Here is a 26921-nt window from a genome sequence, read left to right as displayed (position 1 = left end):
ACAAACTAGTTGGGATCACGCAGAGGAAACAACAGCATACAAAATGTTAGCCGTGTGCCTCACTCACTATTTTTTCAGCTTCATGCTATTGGATTACTTTCTTAAGTGCTCTGGGGACAAAGACAGTGAAGAACAGCTTTCCTTGGCAGTTTCTCACACACGGCTCTATTTTCCATGGCTCATCCAGCAAAATGTACACGCCTAAAAAAACCAGCAAGAAACAAGCCCATCCAAGAGGGGACGAGTACTGTGGATTTCACACCCCCACGCCCTGGCAGTCTAGCACTGATATCGGGGCATTTACTGGGAGCAGGTGACAAGTATGCCATGCCAGGGAAACACGAGCAGCATGATCCTCAGTGCTGCCCAGGGAGCGAGGAGCTCCTTTCCTGACAAGGCCACCTAACATGCAGGCAGGCATCTTACATGCAGCCAGGAAAGACACAGTCAGTTTTATCCATCCTGTAGCATTAACCAGGGCTTCAAGACTTTTGGCCTCAGTCGGAGTCCAGCAGCACGATGGACTGCCACAGCCACCCTGTGTGTGTTTAAAGGACAGTTGTCTTCTCATGCCCATCCCCGTGCCACTGGAGGGCTCTGCCTGGTAGAGCAGTTATTTTTCTAATTCTTAGTCCATAAATAAAGGAAGTAAGTCATGCTATTAATTTCCTTACTCGTGAGATATTACTTTGTGTACTGTCATTCTTTCATACATGACCACACTCTTGAAATGCAAAGCTCACAATGGCTTATTAAGACTTGCAAGCTGCAAGTAATACCCCTGACTTGCACCTGCAAACCTGCATGTGCAAAGCAGCAGGAGGACAAGGAACTGTTCCGTGTCCATGCCAGGATGCAGCCTGACATGTCTGTGTCACCACAGGGCATCCTCTGAGATCCCAATGAACGAAAGACAGAGGGTGGAATCACAGAATCAATTAGACTGGAAAAGACCTCTCAGATCTCTGAGTCCAACCTGTGACTGAACACCACCGTGTCCACTAGACCACGGCACTAAGTGCCATGTCCAATCCTTCCTTAAACACCTCCAAGGACGGTGACTCCACCACCTCCCTGGGCAGTCCATCCCAATATCTGATCACCTTTTCTGTGAAATTCCTCCTGATGTCCAAACTAAACCTCCCCTGATGCAGCCTGGGGCTCTGTCCTCTCCTCATGTCACTAATTACCTGGGAGAAGAGACTGACCCTCACCTGGCTTTAACCTCCTTCCAGGTAGTTCTAGAGAGCAATACGGTCACCCCGGAGCAACATTTTCTCCCACCTGCCTCAGCTGCTCCCCGTAGGATTTGTGCTCCAGACCCTTCCCCAGCTCTGTTGTCCTTCTCTGGACCTGCTCCAGCACCTCAAAGTCTTTCCTGAAGGGAGGGGCCCAGACCTGGACACAGAACTCGAGGTGCGGCCTTACGGGGGCCACATACAGGGGGCAATCCCTGCCCTGGCCCCGGCGGCCACAGTATTCCTGGTACAGGCCAGGATGCCACTGGCCTTCTGGCCCATCTGGGCACGCTGCTGGCTGATGTCCAGCCGGATGGCGCTGTGCTGCAGCTCCGTGGGAGGCAGCCGGACCGCCCGCGTTCCCGGACCGTGTCCTCGCCCCGACGGCCGCGCCGGGAGCCCCTGCCGCGGTGCCGCCACGCGGCCCCCAGGGGGCGCCAGAGCCGCGCCACAGCTAGGGGGGCTGTCCGCGCGCGGGCCCCGCCCCGCCAAGTGATGTCATCGGCGTCCGGCGTGGGGGCCCCGCGGGGCTGAAGTGGAAGGTCTGGCGGAAGTGACGTTAGGACGCCTGGCGGAAGTGCTGGCAGAAGGCCTTGCGCGGCGGCGGCGGCACCAGCGGCGGTAGCGACAGTATCGGCGTTAGCGGCAGCGGCAGTAGCGGCAGCAGCGGCTCAAGATGTCGATTGAAATCGAGTCCTCCGAGTACGTGTGGCGGCAAAGGGGGGGGGGCAGCGGCGCGGGGAGGGGGGGTCGGTGGCGCGGGGCGCAAGGGGGGTTGGCGGCCGCGGCCACGGCCTCGGCGGCCCCGTGTGCGCCATGCCTGGTCTGAGCGCTCGCTGTGCCTTTCCCCACAGCGTGATCCGGCTCATTATGCAGTACCTGAAGGAGAACAGCCTCCACCGGGCGCTCGCCACCCTGCAGGAGGAGACCACCGTGTCCCTCAACACCGTGGACAGTATCGAGAGCTTCGTGGCGGACATCAACAGCGGGCACTGGGACACGGTGCTGCAGGCCATACAGTCGCTGAAGCTGCCTGACAAGACCCTTATCGACCTCTACGAGCAGGTGAGCGAGCACGGGGCTCGTACGGGCTCTTCAGTCTGCGTGGGAGTCTCTGTGGTGTTCTCCATGCTAATGCAGACGTGTCTCTTGGTGCAGGTTGTACTGGAGCTGATCGAGCTCCGGGAACTGGGGGCTGCCAGGTCCCTGCTGAGGCAGACAGATCCCATGATCATGCTGAAACAAACCCAGCCTGAGCGCTACATCCACCTGGAAAACCTTCTGGCCAGGTCCTACTTTGATCCTCGTGAGGTATGTTGTGCTCTCTTAAAGATTTCTGCTCTCCTGCATGACCCCCAGCGTCAGCCCAAGTCGCTGATGGCTCAGGGAGTCTCTTTTCCTTATCTCTGGGAGTGAGAACCTGCAGTTTCCCAGTTTAAAGATTTTATATGTTTCATGAAGTGTTAAGGAAATGGTGCTTGGCACTTGATCATGAGACAGCACCAGAGCAGTGGTAGTTCAGGGGTGTATACGTGTGTCCTGCCACAGGATGACATCTATACTTCGCTTTTTCTGTCTTATGTAGGACAGCAGAAAAAAAGGCACCTTGTGCCAACAAAAATACTACTGTATAGTAGCAAGGCATTATTTCTTACTGGTTATTTCAGTCTGATGATGTCAGTCTGACATTTTTGGTGAAGGCCTGTTAGGTTATTGGCTAACTTGGTTAGTGGACTGATCCTGGAGGTCTTTTCCAACCCTGAGAATTCTATGATTCTGTAGCCTGAGTGTTTCAAGGGTGGGTATTAAAGAGAAGAGAGTTTTGGAGGTCTGGTAGAAAATTGATATGGAAGGGGCTTCGATTCAGAGCAACAGAGGTTTTTGCGGAAAAAAATAATTATGCTTTGGAATAATCACCTCATAAAAATACCTTCTCTCTAGGCATACCCAGATGGGAGCAGCAAAGAGAAGCGGAGAGCTGCTATTGCACAAGCTTTGGCTGGAGAAGTCAGTGTGGTACCTCCATCCCGTCTCATGGCACTGTTGGGGCAGGTAAGTCTTGGAAAAGTATTTCAGTAGCTGTGTCAGCTTCCTTAGATCTCTGCTGCAGAAAACTAGCTATGGTGTAGTTGAGTTTCCAACTCTGTAAAAGTAAGGCTCAGATGTTACACATTGACATGTGGTAAATTTAAATGTGGTAAATAGTTAAAAATTAAATTTTTTCCATGTCGCAAGGATTTAGCTGCTTTAGGAAAAGTCATCACTCCAACAGTAGACTTCTTCCAACAGAATAAATATTCAGCACATAGAATACACTTTGAAAATAACATTCTATAACACACACTGTTCCTGTTGTGCTTTCAGCCCATTTTTGGTTCTCAGAATGTTTTTGTTGATACTCTGTGCAGACACTATTTCGTATATCGTATGTCTGTGTTAACTGATACCTAATGCTGATGTCTTTTAACTCTTTTAAAGGCACTGAAATGGCAGCAGCATCAGGGCCTGCTTCCTCCTGGTATGACAATTGACTTGTTCAGAGGCAAAGCAGCTGTGAAAGATGTAGAAGAAGAAAAGTTCCCTACACAGCTGAGCAGGCATATTAAGGTGATGTATTTGCTTTTATGTATGTTACTGCTACTTGTTCCTTCCTGTGCTTTGTGTTGGGAGATAAGGGTGAATCTTCTGAATTCTTCTGTTCTTTTTGTTGTAAGTCATCTCCCCCCTCCTTTTCCCCTCCCCCTTTCTACTCCATGCTTTATCTCTTCGGGAGACTTTTCTTCATGAGAGTCTGAGATGAGGTCTTTTAACAGGATTGAGTGCTTATGGTATTTGTGATTAAGATAAATGTGCTGTTTCTTTGGCTTCACAGTTCAGAATCAATCAGTTTCCAGAAGTTTGCATAGTCTCCTTCTTTGTCTGTGCAAGGAAATACTTGTATCTTAAACTGTTTTTTAGAAGCCACGAGTCAGAACTTGTGAAATCAATTTGTGGTGTTCAGTAACAGCTTTATTAGAACTTGTTTTGTTTACCAGTGCTGATCTTGTATTTTTATTTTGATTAGTGAAGACTTTTTTTTCTGTATTCAGTTGTCATGGTCACTTGTATTTAAAAACTTGGAAATTTAAAAATTGGATATAAAAAAATATCAAACATTCCCTGTAAAAATTACACTGAAGAAACATCACTCCAAGTGAAGCAACTTGTACTAAGGAGCATTAAATTTGTGAGTGCATACCTGTACAAAATACTGCATTTTTACCATCAAAATGAGACTACAGTTTTGTTTTAATGAGTTGTTCCTTTTAAGTTGCTCATCAAGTTTTGCTTATGTTCTTCTATAAAACAGTTTGGGCAGAAGTCGCACGTGGAGTGTGCTCGGTTTTCTCCAGATGGACAGTACCTGGTTACTGGCTCTGTCGATGGCTTCATTGAAGTGTGGAACTTCACTACTGGGAAGATTAGGAAGGTAAGCTACTCCTTATTTCACACGAATGGTTCATTTGTCAGAGCACCTGAATTTATTCTTTGAGATTTTGTTTATTTTCGTTTGTCAGGGAATTTGGACCTGAGAAGGTTGTCTGCTTAGGCGATTCACATATCAGTCTGGTACATTTACGTGGGTTTTACTGTTTGGTCTGTCACAGATTTCCCTCTGTGATAAATTTTTTTTACTTCTCTGCATCATTGTTGTTGCCTTTGAATCCTGCATTACAAAGCTGTGAAGTCTGTTTGACGATAGGTTATAAAATGTAACTGTAAGTTAAAACTGCTGTACTTTTGTACTTTGCCTTAAAATAGGTATCTTCTGCTTTTGTTTAGGATCTGAAGTACCAGGCACAAGATAACTTTATGATGATGGATGATGCAGTGCTGTGCATGTGCTTCAGCAGAGATACAGAAATGCTAGCAACTGGAGCACAGGACGGAAAGATCAAGGTACAAATCTTTTTGTACTGTATATTGGGAGAGACGGTGACCAAAAAGATTACTTTGCAATTGCAGGAACATTGCCATCCCATATAAAAATAAATGAAGTTTAGCATGGCTCAGAAACAGATACTTATATTGGCTTTGGTGTTTAAGCTTCTGTGACCTCATAGCAGAGTAACCACTTTTATTTCATTTGGTCTTTTCCTCTTCAGGTGTGGAAAATCCAGAGTGGTCAGTGCCTGAGAAGATTTGAACGAGCACACAGTAAAGGTGTTACATGCCTCAGCTTCTCTAAAGACAGCAGCCAGATTCTTAGTGCTTCTTTTGATCAGACAATCAGGTAAATAAACTGAGAAAGTGTGAGCTACAGTGGGGGAGAAATGAAAACAGAATTTTCACATTAAGCAGCTAAACTATAAAATAATTTAATTTAGAAGGTACCTGTACAGGTCTTTAGTCCACTAAGCTTCTCAAAGTACAATGAGCCTTTCAGTTAGGGTGGTTTGCTCAGGGCCTTGTCCAGCTGAGTTTTCAAGATCTCCGTGGTTGAAGACCCTATTGCTCCTATTGCTTCTCTTGGAATCTGTCTAGGGCTCTACAGTTCTTTTGGGGAAAATCCTGTTTGGAAATAGGAAAAAATGTTTTGGGTTGGTTTGATAATGATTTTTTTTTTTTTTTTCCTTTTTAACGTGTATCTTTTGCCTTTTGTACTTCAGCCGTGGGCCTTTGAGAAGAACTTGACTCTGTTTATTCTTTAAAAACATGTTGGATAGTGATGTTAAGCAAATAGTTATAAAAACTCTGTTCTAATCTTAAGTTACCAGGCAGCAGCAACCTCATCAAACCCTTTTTCCTGCAACTTTTAGCATCTCGGAGGTGTTGCTTAATGTTTGTGTAATGCAGTAGTTCTGATCTTGCGCCTACTTGGTGTCTTGTTACTGAGTGGAATTTACTCACTGGTTTGCACCTGTGTTTCCTGACAGGATTCATGGTTTAAAATCTGGGAAAACTTTGAAGGAATTCCGTGGTCATTCCTCCTTTGTCAATGAAGCTACTTTTACCCAGGATGGCCACTACATTATCAGCGCCTCCTCTGACGGCACAGTGAAGGTAAGGTAGCATTTACCCTTTGTGAATAACACATTCAGACTCTTGCTTTCTTCTAGCTGATTTGTTATAGTTGCTGCAGTCTCTGGAGAAGAACTTGGGGTTACCTGCAGTAGTGAGTCTGCCTGTGACCTTCACTCTAGATTTGTGTGAGAACTGACGGCATCACATGCTGTGCTTACAGTCTGTTGCAGAGCCCGTCTCTGCTACATTTGTGAAAGGGGGACAAAAGTGCAGGACTTATCTGCCTGTTCTGCTTTATTCTAGACATGTTGACTGTGACACCTCTTGTCCTAGGACCTGGGGATTCCCTTCTCTGGAGTAGTTGTATTTTCTTACTGTGTTGGTCACCTGTTTGTTTCTTGTTGCTTAGGAGCCCCTTGCTGTGTAAGCTGGGTAATTTGACATCAATGAAGCTGATGACAGGTCTGGCTTTTAGTCTCAGGAAAGAGTGAAACTGCACAGTGTGAAGTAGTTAAGAGGAGTAAAGCATTATTGCATAGAGGGTATTACTCACTTATTTGGTTAATGTAGTTGTTTCTATATTTATTTATTTATTAAGTAGAGCATCGATGTAGTGGACTGAGGGTGGGCAAACAGATCCTGTTCATACATGTGCCTGGGAAACTGTGATAGATTTGCTCGTATCAAATGGAATGTTACTTCAGACTGGCACCCTTTGCTTGACTGCCCCAGTCGTGGGAATAGCGTAAGAAGGTGGTTTCTTTTGATTGTACTAGTAGGTAAACAGCAAAAATATTTCACAGATGATGAAGGACATTTTAAATATTAAACAAGTAGTTCCGTTTCCTGTTTCTAAACAGCTGGTGTTGAGCCTGAGGCAGCTGTAAACTGGGATGTCCCTCTCAGTAATAGCAGTGAGGCTTTGCTTTGTCTGCAGTTTTCATGTCAGTCTTGTGTAAAGCAGATTGCATGTGCAGAGGTTACACATATATTCACAGATACCAGCTAAATGCAGAAAGGATGTCTGGACTCACCCCTTAGGGAATATGCTTAAAGTAAGGGAGCCAGGTAGAATTTGGGTAATGGAAATTCACCTACAGTTCAGTTGTAGTGAAGTTAGTCATGGTGTTCACACTTCATAATAGATGTGATAACTTTCTTTCTCAAATTCTGCATTAAACTATAACTTTTGGGATTCATATTTCCCTCCAGGAGCCTTAAAAATTCTGAATTCTCTATCAGCTCATTCTTGTTTTAATTTTTTAAAGCTAATTGGTTTCATGTTTGTTTTTAAAACTAGGTTTGGAATGTGAAGACAACAGAGTGCTCAAACACCTTCAAGTCTCTTGGCAGCACTGCTGGGACAGACATTACTGTGAACGGTGTCATTCTGCTGCCTAAAAACCCAGAACACTTCGTTGTTTGCAACAGATCGAATACAGTTGTCATCATGAATATGCAAGGACAAGTATGTGATCTTACTGGCATCCTTTAAAGTTTCTCTGTCATTTCTAGAATGCAGAAAACCCTGGTTAATAACCTAGTGTTGGGTTAAACCTGATTTCTCTGGTTTGCTTTCTGGACAAACTATTCTGTACTCAGTTTATAGAATGCAGAAAGCACTTTTAGCTGTGGAGAGATCTTGTGTTCTAAGCAGACCTAGTACCGCTTAAATATTTTTGCCCTGAATAGTGTAATGGTGCTGCTGTTTAATCCTGGCAATTATTTCTGGGGGGGTGTCTTTACAGATTGTAAGAAGCTTTAGCTCTGGTAAGAGAGAAGGTGGTGACTTTGTCTGCTGTGCGCTTTCACCTCGCGGTGAATGGATCTACTGTGTTGGTGAAGATTTTGTGCTTTACTGCTTCAGCACAGTGACCGGCAAGCTGGAGAGAACTCTGACTGTAAGTTTTTGGCTTTGAACTTTTGCAGAGTTTAAACACAAGGAGGATGTAACTATTCACCATGACTTCCATAAAGAGTAGTCTCAGACCAAGGAAACAGCTGCAATTGGTAACAGACATATTGCAGAACATTTGGCTGTAGAATGCGTTTGGTTTTGTAGAACCATTTGATTGTAAAAGTTAGAAAAATATTTACCCACCAAGCCAGGAGTGAATTGGGTCAAACCTATTTGAATGAGAGCATGTCTTGTCCTGGGCTCCAGCTGGGGGAGGATCTGACCAAGCTGTCAGATGTAAAGCTGTCAGGCTTAAATTTGGCTTGGATTGAACTAAAAAGGAATACCAGATTGAATGTCTGAATTTGACAAGGAACACTTAAATTTTGTGGATTTCTGTGGATGTAAGCTTTCACTGAACCTCCCCTTGCCCAGCAAAAAGTAACTGCCACGTCACAAAAATTGTTGTGACTGGAATTTGTTGTTGGGCGGTATGTTAAAACTCAGTCCAGCTTTCCTCTAGTTCTTGTTTGAAGAGAATATTTGCCTCGAATCTGCTAAAGGAAGGCTCTTTTGACGCATCTTTCTGCTTATTCTCTAGGTTCATGAAAAGGATGTCATTGGCATTGCTCATCACCCCCACCAGAACCTGATTGCCACTTACAGTGAAGATGGCCTCCTCAAACTCTGGAAGCCATAGGTGGATGTCACAGCCAGCTCTGAAGCGTGCCTGTTAGTTGTGGGTTATTGGCGTTTGTGCTTTAACAAGATCTAAATGTGCAGAGTATGATACTTGCTCAATTTTTAGTTAGGGTTTCCAGAGAAATGCTTAAATACACCGTTGCTTAATTTCATGTACTTATTTTTATCAGAGTAGTCAAAGTGACTTTGGTGAGAGTGCTTTTGTGTCTCCTGAAGTCTGTACCCTTCCTACAATGTTCGTAAAAGTTGAATGAGCCAGGAAGTAGGCACACTTATGAGTGGTTGCTGACTTCCTAAAATACAGCAAATTTTTTTTTTTTTTTTTTTTTTTTAAATTTGAGTGAAATGTGGAGTGGGAAAGCTGTTTCTTTCACACTGCTGAAACATAAGCATAGTTTTTCTGGAATGCACATGAGGCTACACTTCAGCTTGAAGGCAAGGCCATTTCTAGTTCATTGGGTTTTGCTGTGTTCAATTTTCACTATCATTTTCCCAATTATATTGGAAAGTAGTGTCACACAGCTTCCTCAGAATGAAACTATGCTTCCTCATCTGCCAGCACTTCCTGCTGTAAACTATAAACCTGCCTGATCTGGCAATGAGATACAGTTGTGGGTGTTTTTTGTTTTTTGTTTTTTTGTTTTTTTTTTTTTATTTCACTTCTAGATTAAAAGGTATAAGTACTCTCTTCCTGTAAGTGCAAAATGTCTTCAGACCAGTTGTAACTGAAACAGGCTTTAGGGGATCAATATTTTAAAACCTGCAAAAGTTGGTTTACATAGGCTGAGTTCCTAGTGCTATGATAATGCTTTTAATAATTATTTGTAAGATTTTCTTTTTTTTCAATTTCATATGCCTGTGGACCTAGTCAAGGTGATACTTAGGTCCCACAGATAAAAAGACACTTTCAGGTTCTTCATATGCTCAGTTTGGAGCAAATGATTTTATGCTTTGAGATCCTGTCTAATGTACACTGTTGTGAGTGTGCACCAGAATCTGACCATGTCTTTTCTACGATGCAGAAGATGAGGTTTCTCCTGTAATGATGAGTGAAACGCTTGTAGGTGTGAATCTGCTGTGCTGTGTTCTGTCCTCATCTCTTGTAGAATGCGTTCCTGCCACAGTAATCTTTCAAACAGTGATGATTTCTGTTTGATTAAATAAATTAGTTCCAATTCAAGTATTTTGTCTATGTCTATAGTGGTCCAGGGAATGCAGAAAAAGTTCAGCTGGAATTCTCACATAGCATTGCTTGTTCAGTGCACTAATTAAACTGTAGTGTTTAGTTCTCTGTTTAGCTGTGATGTTTTAATTCCCAAGTTGTTTTTTTACTTCCTTAAATACATCAGTAGAGGGTTTTTTTTAGATAGCAAAAAGTGATTATTTTTCCTGCCTGAAAAGACAGAAATATCTAACAGTGACACATCTGACAGGCTCCATTGGCAATTAGTACTTTTGATACAGAAGATCATGACAAAATATTTTTAATACTAGCTAACTTGTGGTTCATTTTGTCTTCAGATTACACAGAACTGCTAATCCTCAATGAAAACTGTATCTTACATTGTTCTCTAAGAGAAAAGTAGTTACAGCAAATAAAACTGTCAGAATTTTAGTGTTTAAAGGTTGGAATACATTCTCTAGCTTAAAAATGTAAGAAACTCTGGCCTTTCTTATGCTTTTCTTTGAAGAGTTTCAGTTTATTGCATTAAATACTCAAGACAAAAGGGTGATATTTACCAGTACTTATGAAAGGGCAGTGGTAAAACTTATTTCCTGGGCTACAGCTGTAATTTGTAAAATAGCTGACAGTTGACACAAAAATGTAGCCTTACTCTTGAAAATGTGAATTTTTTTCTTTTTTTTAAATTAAAATGGAATTTTTTTAAAGTAAATGTTAGTTTTTTAAATCTAGGAAGACATTTTTCTCTCTGGACAACCACCCGGGTGTTATGCCACTTACCTCTCTGTAAGACTGGAACAAGGCAACATCTAGTGCTTTGACTCATATTAAAGAAAACATTGTTCACCCGTGGGCTTTGCTTTGTTCTTGAATTGTTTTGTTTGGAAACGTCAAGTTCTGTCATACATGGAGAAGTGCAAAATGTCGGGGTGGGGGGGAGTTGTGCCATGTGGTGAATATTCCTCCAAAGATGCACCGTTAATAGCGAGCTAGCGAATAAATAAAAACTAATTAAATATTTCCTTGAACGAGGCAGCAGAACTAACTCCCCACACCTCCCGAAGGGAACGGAGGTAACGGCAGGTCGGAGCAGCAGGCCCTGGCCTATACAAGCAAAAACCATCTCCAGAGAGACCTATCACCTTCAGCCACTGGAAGAGTGAAGAGAGTGAACTCTATTATCTGCACCTTTTTATATGTTGTGTTACGGAAAGGGATGATATGGAATACTTCCTTAGATTTCTCACCCCGGTGCTAAGGAAGGCCTAAAAAATCCAAAAAACCAACCCCACTACATTCTCCACCCCTTATTCCATATAATTTCTTTACGTAACACTCATATCTCACCTGTATCTTTTTTTTTTTTTTTTTTACTGTCAAAAACAGCTAATGGAAAAAGAAAATAAACATTAGATATGAAGACGTGAAGTCCTGGGTTTGTTTCGCTCCCATCCCCATGCTAGCGAGATCAAATAGAGCACAATGAGAAGTGCAAAGGGATGCAAAAGAATAGCTGTGTTCTTAAAAAAGGGCAATGCACTGTATCCTAGGAATGTCACATAGATATAATAGCTGATGGCAATTATTACGAGCTTGACATCCACAAACAAAAATCAAACCCTCCCTAGTAAAATCTGGGGAGACCACCTGAAAACGGAAGACTTGATCTCAACAGCAGTGGATTCTTTGTGAATGTCTTGTAAAGCAGGTGAATTCTCACCTGAGAGAGTAGATGGCCTCCAGGATTGCCTGTCAGCCCTCATGAATCTCTGATTCTGTGTTCTGCAGGGGGTTTTGAACCAGGACCCTCAGTAAGAGGGCCTGCCTCTGATGTGAGTCATCTTGACAGGACCAGTGTTCAATTTGTGTGAAAAAAAAAAAAGATGTTGCATAGATTTATAGGAAAAATGATGCCAGCAGTCAGCTATAAATACTTTTTGTGTACAGCTTTTCTTCACTTTCTGCCTAGTCTGTGTGGGTTTTGGGAGTCCTTAAGCATGGTTACTCCATCTCCAGCTCCTGTTGATGGTATGGGCCCCCGTATGTTCACTGGGTAGTTGTAAATAAACCCTATGACCTTCTGGGTCATAATGACTCGTGAAAGACAGGCTGAGCAAACTTGGGTCTTGCTATCCGGAAAAAAAGCACAGGCTTTAGGTGAATCCTAGGGAGAAAGGTGGTTAAATGCTTTATTTTGGGGGCAGAGTAGGAGTTATGGGAATTCTTTGACTCCTCATGGAGCAAGAGGTGGAGGCATAACAATTTTATTTTAACAGGTACTTGTATCATGAAAAAGAGTAATGAAACCCTCTTCAGTTTCTTTATTTCCCCTAGTGTATAAAACTTCTCCCTGTGTAGTAACAAATTCTTTTGATAACTGCCTTTGTTGGGCAGGAAATGGCATTTGCTTGTCTGGGAACAGGCATGTGCTGTTGAAGCTAGTTAAGCCTTTCCTGTCTTCCCAAATTAGAAGTAAATGTTCTTGCAAGTTTTATTCACAGAACGACAGGATGTCTGATGTTGGAAGGATGGAGACTCTACCACCTCCCTGAGCAGCCTGTACCAGTGCCCAGTCACCCCCAGTAAAAAGAGTTCCCAGATACTCAGAGGGAACCTCCTGTGTTTCAGTCTATTCCCATTGCCTCCTGTCGCTGGGTACTGCTCGTCAGAGCCTGTTCTTATTTGCACCCTCCCTTCAGGTATTTCTGCACATCAGTGAGATTCCCCTTGAGTCTTCTCCAGGCTGAACAGTCCTAGCCCTCTTAGCCTTTCCCCATAACAGAGACAGTCCTGTCCCTTCAGCATCTTTGTGACCCTTTACTGAACTCTCTCCAGTACAACAAGGTCCCTCTTGTATTGGGGAACTCAAAACCAGACACACATTCCAGATGTGGCCTAGCCCTTGCTGAGTAGATGGGAAGGATCACGTCCCTCTACTTGCTGCCAACCAGGACAGCATTAATCTTCTTTCCAAAAAGGGCACATTACTTGTTCATGTATGACCTTGGTGTCCACCAGGACCCCCAGGTTCCTTCTCTGCTGCTTTCCAGCTGAGTGCCCCACAGCATGGGCTGTTGCATTGAGTTGTGCCTCCCCAGATGCAGAACTTTGCGCTTCCCCTTGGACTTCCTGAGGTTCTTGTCAGCCCATTTCTCTGAACTCTTCAGGTCCCTCTGGGTGGCAACAGAACCCTCTCTTGTATTAGCTACTCCTCTGTAGTTTTGTGTCATCTGCAAGCTTGCTGAAGGAATATGTTGTCCAATTGTCTAGATTATTAATGAGGATGTTAGACAGGACTGGTGCCAGTACTGACCCCTGGGATCCATCGCTATTCACTGCCCTCCAACTGGGCTTCGTTGCATTGATCACCACCCTGTGGGTTTGGCCATACAGCCAGTTTTCAGTCCACCTCACTGCTCACCTGTCCCATACATCAACAGGTTGTCTGTGTGTATCTTAAGGGAGACAGTGCCAAAGGCCTTACAGAGGTCCGGATAGACAACAACCGCTGCTCTCCTGTCATGCACCAGTTCGGTTGTTTCATCATAAAAACATATCACTTTGGTTAAGCATGACTTCCCCTTGGTGAAGCCATGCTGACAAACGATGGTTTTCTTGTTCTTGATGTGCCTGGAAATGGTTTCCAGGTTAGCTGCTCCATTACTTTCCAAGGGATCAAGGTAAGGCTAACAGACCTTTAGTTCCTCTGTCTTGCCCTTCTCAAAGACAGATGAGACATTTACTTTCCATGAGTCTTTGGGCACTTCTCCCAGATACCATGATCAATCAAAGATTGTCAAGAGGGGCCTTGCGATGACATCTGCCACTCCCACAGCACTTGTGGGTGCATCCCACTGGGGCCCGTGGACATGTGTTTGTCCAGTTTCCTAGGTCTTCCGTGACCTATCCTCTTCCACCAAGGGTACCTCATCCTTGCTCCAGATTTTCCCCTTGGTCTCTGGGACCTGGGATTCTCTGAGGGCCCATGTAATCAGTAAGACTGAGGTAAAGAAGATATTCAGTACTTCAGTCTTTTCTATGTCCTGTGTGACCAGATGCCCCATCTAATTCAGTAACAGGCCCACATTTTCCCTACTCTTTCCCACTTTTGTACTTATAGAGGCGCTTGTTGTCTTTGATGTCCCTGACCAGATTTAGCTCCAGTTGAGCTTTAACTTTCATAGCTTCATCCCTGGATGCCCAAACAACATATTGGTGCTCCTCCCCACTCAACTCAACCCTGGTTACTCATCCTCCAGATGATTCCTTTTTGTGTAGCCAGGAGTTCCTTGTGGATCTACACAGACCTCCTGCCATTTTTGCCTCACTTCCTGTTCACTGGAAGGGACTGCTCTTGAGCCTATGAGAGGTGAACCTTGAATATTAACCAGCTTTCTTGGGCCCTTCTTCACTCCAGAGCCTTATCCCTCGGGGTACTTCCAAAGCAGATCTTCAGAGAGACCAAAGTCTGCTCTCCTGGTCCAGAGCTGAGAACTTGCATTTTATCCTCTTCCTTCATCTCAGGATCCTGAACCCCACCATCTCATGGTCATTGCAGCCAAGGCTGCCTTTGATCTTGACAATCCCAACAAGCCCTTTGTTTTTGAGTATGAGGTCCAACAGAGCACCACTCCTCGTTGGTTCCTCTATCACTTGGGTCAGGAAGTTCTCATTGATGCACTCCTGAACTGATTATCACAGAATTTTTAGGGTTGGAATGAACCTCTGGAGATTATCTAGTCTTCCCCCCCTCCACCAAGGCAGGGTCACCTAGAGCAGGTGGGTTTTGAATGTCTTCAGAGAGGGAGACTCCATGATCTCCCTGGGCAGCCTGTTCCAGTGCTCTGCACCCTCGATGTAAAGAAGTTCTTCCTCATGGTGAGGTGACCTCAGCCCATCCTCACATGGCTTCCTTTCAAGGCCCTTCACCATCTTCATCGCCCTTCTTTGGACATTCTCTAGTAGCTTAATATCTTTCTTATATTTTGCACCCAAAACTGCACACAATATTCAAGGTGAGGCTGCCCCAGGTCAGAGCACAGCGAGACAATCCCCTCCCTCGACCGGTTGGTGATGTTTTGTTTGATGCCCCCCCAGGACATGTTTGGCCCTCCTGGCTGCCAGGGCACACTGGGCAATTCTCACCCATAAACTCTCAACTGGTTTATCTGTCCCTGGGTAGAGTAAGTTTATCATCTCACCTCTCTGACTTATAATTTCTAAAAAGTACATACTCAACCATGACAACATTCCAGTCATGAGCTATCCCACCACGTCTCAATAGCTGCAATGAGATCATGGCCTATGACTGCACATAGATTTCCAGTTCTTGTTTATTCCCCATGCTGCATATGTTTGTGTACAGGCATTTCAGAGAGGATCAAGCAATGAGGTTCCCTAGAAGGGGGAGTAAGAGGATTCACCATAACCAAAAACATCCTTGTTGTGGTTAGCTCTTTGGTCCTCAACTTGAGAGGCAGCCAAGGAACATCTGTCACTGCACTGGTTGGTATGACCTACTCCCCAGGGGGAAGCAATGGCAAAAGCATTGCCACTTTGGACTCCAAGCCTGAGTCCTTCAGTTTAAAGCCTATCTCACCAAACTGGCCGGCCTGCTGCCAAAGATCCCATTTCTCACTAGCAGGCTACAATCATTAAAGCACAACCCATTGTTACAAAAGCCCAAACCTTCTCAATAGCACCAGACACAAGAACATTGATCTGCACTGTGCATCTGCTTCTGGCTGTCCCAATTCCTCTAACCAGGAAGAAAAATGAGAAGATGACTTGAGCACCAATGTTTCTCATCTGCCTCACCAGGCCTTTATGGTTTTCCTTGATCCTACCTATTTTTTGGCTTGTGGTGTCATTTGCACCCACATGAAAAAGTAATAGTGGGTAGTAGTCTGTGCTTTTGACAGTTTGGTGTTCCCTCCTGACAACGTCACGGATCTCAGCTCCCAAGAGGCAGCAAACTCCCCACGACTCTTTATCAGGCTAGTAGGTGGGTGCCCCAGTGCCCCTTAACAGAGAGTCACCCACCACGCTCACTCAACATTTCCTTTTACAGTAACCACCGTGCACTGCTAGTGCAGGTTCTCCTTGTTGGCCTTGCTCATGGACATCTAGAGCCTTTAATAGGTATATCGTATCTGGCTTTGGTCTGGATGGTGGAGGTTGAATTGGAGCCCTGCTTTTGTGCGTCACCATGTCCAAGGTGCCTCATGCTTGGTGGTGTCCACTGCGAGTGGATGGTTCTGAACCTACTTACCTACCTCTGCTTTGTCCCTCTAATACTGCAGAGTATATTAACTGTCTCTTGTAATTTAGCCACCTGCCACAACACTTCATCAGCCTCTGAGCTGAGTGCCCATCATTATGGCAGAGAGCACTTAGCACTTACCTGAGGCGTGGATCTACCTGTGTTACTGTTATTATGTCCCGCTGTGTTTTCCTGACAGCAGTTTTCAGGGTAGTTGAAGTCCCCCATTCTTTGAGCACTGTAATAGCACTCATCTTACCTCCTAAGACAACATTCGGTCTGGCATTTCTTTGGTTTTGTTTCTTTTGTTTTCGTGTGTTTTTGGAAAAAATGGTTTAAATCAAACCTCCCTTCTCAGTGTGCCTTGCCAATGCTCTAAGCAGTAATCAACCATAAACATGTCTTCGCAGATGAAGTCGCCAATGAAGAAGTCACAGGGGCGAGTTGCTTGCTTGCTTGACCTTGCATCACACTGCAAGTTCAGAGCAGATTTGGGATAATTCAGTTTACTCCCCTAGGCTGAGCAAACTTCTTGCGCTGCTGCTGGGTAGCAGGTATTCAAAGCTATGGGGAGGAAAGGACCTGTTTTTTTAAGGGCTCTGAAAGCAGAAGCAAAAATGAGAGCAGGCTCTTAAATGAGTCTGCAGTGGGTGTTCTGTTTCACAGCAAACTTGTGCAATAGTGGAGCTGCAAGATTTCTGGGGGAAAAAAAAGTCTCAGATGCCTGGTGCAGAGTGGAAAGAATAATAATAGACTAGACTATCGAGTTGAATGTATGAATTTGGTGGTGTTAAAACACTGGAAGTGACTGCAAGCATCAACTCAGGTAACAACACGTCAGATTACTACACTGGTAGTCATGGAAACAGCTATTTTGTGCTACTGTGGCCTCAATTTCTACAGCTGTCCTTTCATTTCCCAAAATGGGAAACTGTATTCCACATAAAGCAACAAGAAGTCAGAAAAAATGTCTTATTTTTCAGTGGCAAAGAACATGTTTTGCTGCTTGCTGCAACTGTATAATACCTAGAATATCACGGGACAAGAAAGAAGCTTGGAAGAGGCCACACCTTGTACCTGAAGGTCTAAGGGCTGGGTCCTTCTCGCTAGCTCTTGCCATCATTGACTAGTGCTTTTTGCCAAAAACTCCCTCTAATGCTGCCAGTATTTCTTTGGGACACAGATTTTACGTCAGTCACCAGCTCATTTCAAAGCAGAATCCTAAACTGGTGGTGTTTCTGCTGCCCTTCCTGCATTAGTAGTATGATCTTTCCCTGGACTGCTCTGCTAAGGCTTCCAGAGGCAGCTTCTCGTGGAATCTAGACCTGGCCCATCCCCTCTGGTGTTACCAAGCATGAAACAGAATCATCCGTGGTCTGAAAAGTAAGTCAAGACCATTACCTCAACTGTGTGGCTGTGGGTGTGGTGAAAGCAAAATGGAAGTGGTGTTGGGAAAATAAGGCTATGGAATGCTGGCTTTTTTTTTTTTTCCCCTGCGTTTTTGTGATTTTTTTTTAAATAATACACAGTCATCTGAAGCAAAATAATGTTCCCTTCTCATCCTCAAAGCAAAATAGGTGTTGTTTGCCCTTGCTGTTTTGATCCCGTGCTTAAGGGAAAAAAATAAACATGTAAAAAAAAGTAGCATATTTTACTGCTGTTTAAGTCTCAAGACAGCTGTGCAGTCTCAAGAGAGCTGAGCTCTCTAGACAGAGCTAGGATTACTTTGTTTCTGCCCTTCACTCAAACAAACCATCCCTCAAATAGAGCACAGGCTCTCGTCACATTTGTACAGCTCACTGATGAGCTCATTCAAAGCAGAATTTGGAAAAACATTTTGCCTACAGGATTTTATTTCTGCTGAGTAGAATAAAGAAAACAAAAAAGCAGGGGAAACATGCAGATGATTGCTGCTCTGTGGATACCTGAAAGGGAACTACATTTCAGGTACAAAACCCATGGTGACAGCTGTCTTTATAAAATGACACCTGTAACACTTAGAAGAGCTAGAGCTGTCTTCTAAGAGTTTCCAGATATTCAAGTTACAACACATGTACTGTCACGTAGCAGCTATTTACAAGAGTTCTCTTTGTGACACTTTTGCTTCAAAGCAGTATGAAAAGCATAAGCTCTGTCCCAAGCCAGATGGCTGCACAAGACTAAAGCACCACACTAGAGGTTAAATCTGGGCCTGTCTTCTCAGCATATTTTCTGAAAGGTTTTTGCTAAGATTTTTTCTGTGAATAGCTGTCTAAAAAGAAGGGGGTGGTGTCTTTAAACCAACATCTGGTCTAAGAAAGGAGGCAATGAGCCATTTTGTAATTATATCGGAAACGCTTCATCTACAATAATTAGAACATTCATACAGAATTTCCAAGATTCAGTTTAAAATAATGCACACAATACATTAATTTCAGAACATCCCATATGCATCGGTTGGTTGTATTCACTAAGCTTCTCTCCTCTGCAGGATCACATATACCCACCAAAAGGGCCATCACTGCTTTCCATGACACACCACTGAGGGATATCTGATTTCAGTAACCAAGGTGGAAATCAAGCAGCAGTGTGACAGATCCCAAGCCACATGTGTGCTGATAAAGCCTAGAGATGTTCACTAATTCGCAGTAGCGAAGGAAGCTCCAAGCAAGCGCTGGCTCCAGAGGCAGTGTGGTGCAGGACAGCAGCCAAACAGGAGTCACTGGTGAAGCAAAGCAAGCTCCACATCGAGCTCTGGGGTCAGGACTAGTGCTGGCACAGGAAGGGACTATCTGACCTTAAGCAAAGCTAGTGGATCACATGGCTTCAATGGGCCTGTGGAGACTGACCACATCCACGTCAGCTTCATGTATCACATGGCTGCATTAGAGCGAGTGCCCCTTTAACAAACAACAGTATAAGCCCAAAACATTGTTATCCTAATTGGTACAAAACTTAACTACGTCTTACCATGGATTGTAAGTACTTGTGCATACTTTATTCACAGAGTATAAGATCTAAAATTCCTAAAAAGCACACCACAGAATCTTAAAAGTTTAAGCTTGGGCAATTGCACACATACAGGAATTACAAGGTTTGGAAGAAAAGACAAGCAGGTAAGGGAGTTTTCTGGACCAAGAGTCAGGGGTGAAGTGCAATCAACTTCATTGGAGCTTGCATCCTGGAGCTTTATACAAATTGCAAAGTCAGTTTAATTATTTAGTTTATTCCTTTATGCTTTTAGAAATAACTATGGCTGGATAGAACAACATATAGCAGGAGGTGAGGGCGAACTGTCTGTAGTCCTTCACTCATCCACTACTGCATACAAAACAAGCATCACAAGTTATTCACTGGCCCATTTACGATGTCTGGCATTGAACACCACCTTTAGGCTGATGCTCATCATCTTCATACACTTCTCCATTATAGTGGTGTTTTCTCTTTTGAGATGGATCAAAGTCCACTAAATCCACCTGTTCCATTTCCTCGGTTTCTTCTATTTCCTGCCTTGTAGGTAGCAGTTTTTCGAGTAAAGACAGCTTGTCTGAGGAGAGGAAGCCACTCTCTGGGAAGTTGACCTGAAATCATCAAGAACTGGGGTTACTCAAGTCTGTCTGAACTGGTCTTTTACCATCGCTCCTACATACAGGTCAAACATCTGCCAAAATCAGCTTTATCATCACAGATCACTTAAATCCAGAGCTTAAAGAAATTATCAACATCACTAAGCTATTTTTTAATGCCTGTATGAAGTTAGTTTCTAACTCTGGCAACTCAACCAATACATTTCTTCTGCCTCAGGCTGCCCTCTGGAATCAGCCTAGAACCAAACTATATATAAGATACATATAATAACATATAAAACTATATATTTGTATATATAAACACAAAATGTTAACATTACAGATATGGTTAAATATCTTCTAAGCCATAGCAGACAGAGCCTGCTGCTACAGCTCTCAGCATTAGCTTCTCCCCAGCGAAGAAATCATCATTTTCCAGCCTACTCTTCTGCTCCAGCACAGAAGTTGAAGTTACTCATCCATCCTTCCTAAAGAATATGTGAAACAAAAGGAAATTCACAAGGTCACTGAAGAAATTCCTCTGGTACTTTCAGCATAGAGTGTGTAGGAAGTTCTCTCTTTGTTCTGAACTGTAATTCTGTTTGATGGATTACGTGTTCTCACTCATTGTAAAAAACAAACACCAAACCAGAACATCTGATTACTGGTATCTCTTCTTGACTGAGGTAATGCTTAGAGATTAAATTTTGGATAGATATTCAGTCCTGTACTATGCCATGGAAGTGATTTGACCCACTTACCCTGAATTCTATGATCAGACGTCCTTTTTCATATGGTCTGCGATAAATTGGCATACCTTCATTCAACACACACTTAATAGCCCCATGCTCAACTACCTGGCCTAAAAACAAAGCAAAACAAAAAGATCACACAAAAAAAAAAAAAAAAAGGGAAGAGATATATGCAGGCAACAGAAGCAGCTTTAGTTTTAAGTCCCTTTAATATTTACATAGGTTTCTATACTGTGGTTAGGCACCTACACCACTATGTAGTAGTCTAACAGGGACTTACTGCCTGTAATATCTGAGTAGGAAAGGAGGTTGATACTAAATTAAATCTGTAACCTTGTTATGCTTCCCAAAGGAAACATACTTACAAATTTATTAAGTGTTCCATCACTTCCAAGGCCGAAAAAGTGGTTTTCAGAGACCCACGCCCTTCAATTCTCATGAGGTATCCTCAGGATACAAGTATGTCCATGAGGTAAGGTCTGTTACTATGTCATGCAAAGAAAAAGTTACTGCTGACTGCTTTCCAAAACTCCCTTTTTATTTCATGATTTGTACTGTAAAGACTAGGGAAAAGAGCTTGATACCAGCATACATCCCTTGTACATCAAAGCTGGATGTTTCTGTTCCTTTCGTTTCCAGCTCACATTCACCTTGCGCTAGGACTTCCAACAGAAAGTAAAGCAACTCTTACCAGGATGGGAGGTAATGATGATAGTTCTGTTATCCAACGTTGTGATAGGCTTTTGAAAGCCACAGAGTGCTTCCACCAGTTGAATATCCATAGCCAGAAGAAGATCTTCATCTCGTCTAAGGCAGAACCAAACAAACAACAGTCACAGATAGGCAGAAACAGTAAAAGGATCATACCCAATCTCAGTATTTAACTTGGAAATGACAATAAGCTGTAATGTTAATAGAAGCTCAGGCACTTAAATAAAGAATACCAAATACTGATGTAGCATTTCAAGCCAGTAATTACTGGAATGATACCCACAGAGAGCCATTACTGATCACATCAAGCTAACTAAAGTGTAGAAGTGTTTACTGAAAATAAATACATATAGCAAGGCTCACTTGCATCCAGTTTCACTTCCCTGTTCCTTTCCAATTCTAAGAAAAAAATGATCTCTCAGCCTCATAAACCCTCCAACAATTAATCCCTACCTTCATTTTCTTAAGTGTACCACCTTACTCTATGTTAATATGTTACACTCACTCTTGAAGATCTGTTACTAGGGAAGTCTGAAACGGTGATGGCCTCTGCGTAATGATGCAAGTACCTTTTAGAAAGCACCAAGAAGTACCTGGAATAGGTCGTGTGAATTCCTTTAACTACTGCCTATTGTGGCTTCAGTATGGCAGTGCTAGTGATGTTTACATGTTCAGAAGCTACAAAATCGTCCAGCCTATTGAAAGAACTTGTAGCACTTACCCTGTATTTGAAAGGTCTCTGGAAGGAGACTTGCACGAAAAGCTAATTTTAGACTCTTGACAGGAGAGGAGGAACATCCCACTTGCGCGAGAGCATGACCTCAGCATAACCCCACAAAACCAGTAATATCAAGGGTGATCTAAGGACACTAGAACTGAAGGCAGTGGGCAGAAAGATGGACAAAAATAATCTAGCAGAATTCTGACTTCAAGACCCAGGAAACCATGAGAACAGTTAGGCACATCTGATTCAGTGTCTGGTTTCACTGGAAGTTAAGAAAAATCAGCTGAGTAAGCTTATCCAAAGCAAACAGAACTGATTCTTAACCTGTGAGCTCAGTGTTCTTTGGCATAGAATTCTGGCACCAGCTTCAAGAGCTCAGCACCATGCAAAAGAGTCAGGCAGACCAGCCACAGGTTTCCCAGGAACCTTTGGCTCACTGTTCCTATTTACAAGGTCAGTGGCAGGTGCTGAAACAAATAAATGCTTCGTCTAAACTGACTGATTCCCTTTTAACTGCTCTGAACAGAAGCAGCACGACATCAAGTACAACGCATTTCTGCAAGATGAACAGCAGTGCTTTTAACTGGGCCAAAATGCACTGCACAGACCCCTTCCACAAACAGCAACTTGAAAGAGCAAGGTGTGCAACACTGAGCAGGACTGTCTGGTAACGTGAAATAGCTGACATGTGGTCAACGCTGCTTGAGTCACTTCTGCATTCACAATAAAAAAACGGGCAGGACCAACTACCCTGCCCACAGCACTCAGGCAGGAAATGAATTGAGGGAAACCACCTTTGATCAGAAGGGTGCAGGCTATACTGAGTGAGTTTGTCATAAGTAAGATCCCCAAACAAATGTGAACACACTCCAAGTTTTCCATGCCTTGAGGCCAAGCAGACAATAAACAGCTGCCTATAGGAAATGGTAATTTTCTGAGCTAAGTAATAGAATGCCATCCCAAAGTGACCAAGGAAAGAGTCACAAATACTCAAATCTACCACACAAAATCTCAGTATTTTAAGAATTCTTAAAATTAAAGACCTGTAAAGTCTTAATTACTATAACTGGTTCTGTTTGTCTTCTATCCCCTTACTCTGCCAAAGCTCACAAACAATTCTCTCATGCTACTAGAACACACGTGGCTGAGACTATTTGCACCAGAATTCCTGCACCTCGGTGCTCCTCTGGCCACCCAAACAAACTCAGTGAGTTCCAGTCACATGATCATATCCACTGAAACTCCAGTAGGCACCAGAAGTTAACACAAGAGGATTCAAGAGTTTTTACCTTGTAAATACAGAATGGTCTTTTTGATCCAATACAATAATAATATCCCCTGGCTCCAGACCTGGCTCTTGGTCCCCTTCACCATGGAATGTTATTTTCTGACCATCCTTCATTCCTATTGCAGAAAACAAATAAACATTTTCCTTATTTTTAAGTGAAAAGCACCAACAAGAAACACTTTTATAGACACAAGCTGGTATCAAGAAATCTCTGGATCTTTAAACAAGAACATCAGGATCTTCCCTTGAAGAATTCTTTTTGTTTTTAATCCACTCACGTGTCCAACCTTAGTGTTGGCTAATCTGAATCAATATTATGGCTGAAGGTCACTAAGCTTAATTGTACTGTCAAAACAGCCACCAAGATAAAACTCTTTAAGGGGAATACCATAAAATTTTCATTATACACACAAGTACTAAAAATAAAACAGCAACACTGTGTACAAACTCCATTTTGAGAGCAAGTGACCAATAAGCTACTTCAGTTTTAGAAATACGTGGCACATCTCCTTATGAAACATCATCTCAGTGCCTGCCAAGTTGAAGAAGCACTTCTAGTGGACTGTAACCCTCATGTCAGACACTCCTTTCACCCACAAAAAAGTGCGTCTACCAAAACTTCTAGCTTCCTAATGCTAAATAAGCCTATATTTCTAGAAAGGAAAAGACACTCTTCTCAGAGATTTTCCTGTTCGAAACATCAGTATTATACCCCTCTTAGTCCTCATATTTACTATTATTGTAGGATTTTCCTTGTTAAAAACAAATTCAGCATTGCACAAGCTACGCTTACACATACAACAGTTGCAGCTGATAATCAGGAGCAAGCCTGTAGAAGCCATGTGTAGTAAGCTTGCTCTGTCTTAGAAGCTGGACTACTCCAGAGACTTCTCCCACCAGCTTTTGAGCAGCCCCCTCAACAGAGGTGCATTTGCCATCCAATACTGCCGCGTTCACCCACCACTGTGAGGGTTTGTGTGTGGAGCTGCATTTTGCCAGGCAGGGAAGGAGTACCCACACTGAGCAGCACTGTCAGGGTTGTGCAGCCACCAGAATTCTAAGCACAAGAGGCTTAGCACTGTCTCAGCGCCCTGTTACTGTAGCAGACCTGGTTCCCCTTCACACTGAAACACAGCAGAAGTGATCGGAGTCTGCGGGGTTTCCCTACGGGCACTGAAACCTGATTAGGCTTCCTGACTATGAACTGTGCTTACAGTGAACTCAAAAATAATTCATCTCTTACAATAATACAGTTCTAAAATTCATTCTTAGTTATGTGCACAGGTTTTAGAAGGGAACATAGAAGTAGTCGACCTTCCCTAGAAAACAGTCTCCCACTTCAAAAAAGGCAGCAACAGGCAACTTTACTGTATGTGTATTCATCAGTGTTACTCACCAAATAAACACCATGTATTTTCTAAAGCTTCCGTTTTAGAGCTGCAAAGTCAGTCAGTACATCCAAGTTCAATACTTCACCTTAGTAAGACACCTCACCTTTGTCAATGTGCACTTCTAGGATCTTCTTCTCTCTAACAATTTTCCTGCCATTGCAGCTCTTACACCGGTCCTTGGGGCTGATACGCTCTCCGTGCCCCTGACACTCCATGCACACAGACTGGATTTGCTGCACCATTCCTGGCCCGATCTGGTGAATTCTGATCTGCATGCCTGATCCCCTGCAATTAGGGCAGCATTCTACTGCCCCTTTCTTGCCACCACGACCTGACAATGAAATTTGAAGACAGACCGTTATGTGCTGCCAGAAAAAAAACACGCCGACAACTTTAAAAGCAAGTTATGTTTAGTTTCAGTTTCACAGTTACCTTCACATTTGTCACAGATAACGTTTTTCTGCAGTGCAAGTTTCCTCATCGCACCATTGTACATATCTTCTAAACTTACTGACAGTTGGTGGACCACGTTTTTACCTGCAAAAGAAAACAGATATTTAAGTCTGTAAGCTTGGTCTCCAGCTTCCCACGTCTCCATGCTCAAGTCACGACACAGTCTTTGGGCTTTAACATTTTGTTTCAATAGAACTTTGTCTTGTTTTGCTGGCATTAGTCAATAGCCCCTTCCCATCTGATTTCAAGTCAGGTAACAATTCTAATGGCTTTGCCCTTAGAAGAGACTTTCTGTGAAAGCAAAAACAGTAACAGAAACAAAATATACAGAACCTCAGCCATTTAACTTATATAATGAAGGACTCAGTTTTAACAAGGTCACTGAACATCTGTCCTATAAGGAAGTGGGAGACACTGCCTGGAATCTGTGCTCCAGCACTTTTTCCTCTCACCAGGGGACTTTCTGGAAACAGAATTAAGCAATTACATTCTTGCACTCAGGAATTCCTTAGAACTTTAGGTGCTGCAGGCTTAGTTTAGCTCTGGCTTACTAGGAGTATTTTGCTACAACACTATAACACTTTCATACAAATTCTTCTTTCTTCCCTTTGTCACCAGATCTGCACCAAGACGTGATGGGGTCAGCACTGCTCTTAACCAGTTTAGAATTTTTCCCAGTGTGATTAATCTGGAGCTTAACTGCTGAACAGCATTTTGCTGCAGCTTCAACTTAACTCCACTGAACAGCGCAGGAAGATAAAAGGTTCCACAGACTGAACTTGATTCTGATATCTTATTTAGATGCAGTTGCTTGCAATTAAACATGAAATGCACATTTAGGCACTACGCTTACAGTAGCAGGGCTATCAAATCATATTAAGCTACTTAACCCTTATATTTCCTATTCGGCCTATTGACAGCTAGGATTACACTCTGGTAAAGGCTGCCCAAACACAATGACGCCTGGTTAGCGATTAACAGGGGACAATGAACGGCAAACCAAACTACCACCGTAGGAAACAAATGTCTTCTCTCCCCTGCAGTCTCAGGCATTAAGGGACAACAGTTTTCTTCGATTTTGAGATTAAGCCTGTAACTTCCCTTTAACTCTCTTTCAATTCTTACATCCAGGGCACTCTCATGGCAGACTCTGATCTGTCTACCACCGCGCGCACCCTGAGAAACTGTCGGAGAGCCGGCACCTTACCTCGTCTCTCTCTCTGCATCCTCCCTCCGCCGCCGAAGAACATATCGAATATGTCCATGGGGGACCCGAAGCCGCCCCCGGAGCCGCCCTCCTTGATGGCCTGCTCGCCTCCTTTGTCATACAGCTCCCTCTTCTTCGGGTCTGACAGCACCTCGTAGGCTTGGGAGATCTGCTTGAACTGCGCGAGAGACACGGGCACTCGGACATCTGCGGGCTCCCCCGGCGGGACTCCCGCCCCGCTCCCTCCGCCCTGTCCCGCCCCGCCCCGACCTTCTCGCCCTCATTGGGGTTCTTGTCCGGGTGGTACTTGAGCGCGAGCTTGCGGTAGGCCTTCTTCAGCTCCTCGGCGGACGCGTTGGGCTTCACGCCCAGCACGTCGTAGTAGGTGGTCTCCTTCACCATGATGGCGGTGGCGGCGGTGGCGGCGGCAGCGGCGGCGGGAGGCGGCCGGGGCTGCGGGCGGAGATCCCGCACTTGGCGGCGCCGCTCCCGACTCTTCTGGAAAGTTCGGGCCGGTCCCGCAGCCCCGCCGCTCTTCGCACGGCCCCGCCCTGCCCCGCCCCG

General features: G+C 43.8%; 2 protein-coding genes across 3 annotated transcripts; one reads left to right on the top strand and one right to left on the bottom strand.

The window, feature by feature from the left end:
- The first annotated feature begins 1803 nt into the window (after window positions 1-1803).
- On the top strand, window positions 1804-10877 carry SMU1 (DNA replication regulator and spliceosomal factor). The gene is made up of 12 exons (XM_017816460.1): window positions 1804-1940; window positions 2093-2303; window positions 2397-2549; window positions 3180-3290; window positions 3717-3845; window positions 4588-4707; window positions 5061-5177; window positions 5384-5511; window positions 6155-6281; window positions 7543-7710; window positions 7991-8143; window positions 8741-10877. Exons 1-12 carry the CDS (start codon window positions 1915-1917, stop codon window positions 8837-8839), a joined length of 1542 nt encoding a protein of 513 aa, XP_017671949.1. The 5' UTR covers window positions 1804-1914; the 3' UTR covers window positions 8840-10877.
- Window positions 10878-19237: 8360 nt separating this feature from the next.
- On the bottom strand, window positions 19238-26885 carry DNAJA1 (DnaJ heat shock protein family (Hsp40) member A1). 2 transcript variants are annotated; one of them, XM_017816400.1, is made up of 8 exons: window positions 26628-26885; window positions 26358-26535; window positions 25130-25234; window positions 24801-25028; window positions 23308-23422; window positions 21275-21390; window positions 20593-20693; window positions 19238-19846 (listed from the first exon to the last, which is right to left on the bottom strand). In XM_017816400.1, the coding sequence occupies exons 1-8, from the start codon at window positions 26757-26759 to the stop codon at window positions 19628-19630; spliced, it is 1194 nt and encodes a 397-aa protein (XP_017671889.1). In that variant the 5' UTR covers window positions 26760-26885; the 3' UTR covers window positions 19238-19627. The 2 variants fall into 2 exon arrangements, with proteins under 2 accessions (XP_017671889.1, XP_017671890.1); XM_017816401.1 differs by lacking the exon at window positions 19238-19846 and adding an exon at window positions 19853-20319 and having other exon boundaries at window positions 26628-26849.
- Between the last annotated feature and the right edge of the window lie 36 nt (window positions 26886-26921).

This window comes from Lepidothrix coronata, unplaced genomic scaffold (genome assembly GCF_001604755.1).
Source record: "Lepidothrix coronata isolate B3197 unplaced genomic scaffold, Lepidothrix_coronata-1.0 Scaffold55, whole genome shotgun sequence".
NCBI classification, from domain to species: Eukaryota; Metazoa; Chordata; class Aves; order Passeriformes; family Pipridae; genus Lepidothrix; species Lepidothrix coronata.
The sequence above is the reverse complement of the archived record's forward strand: the minus strand, read 5'-3'. Positions and strand labels throughout refer to the sequence as shown.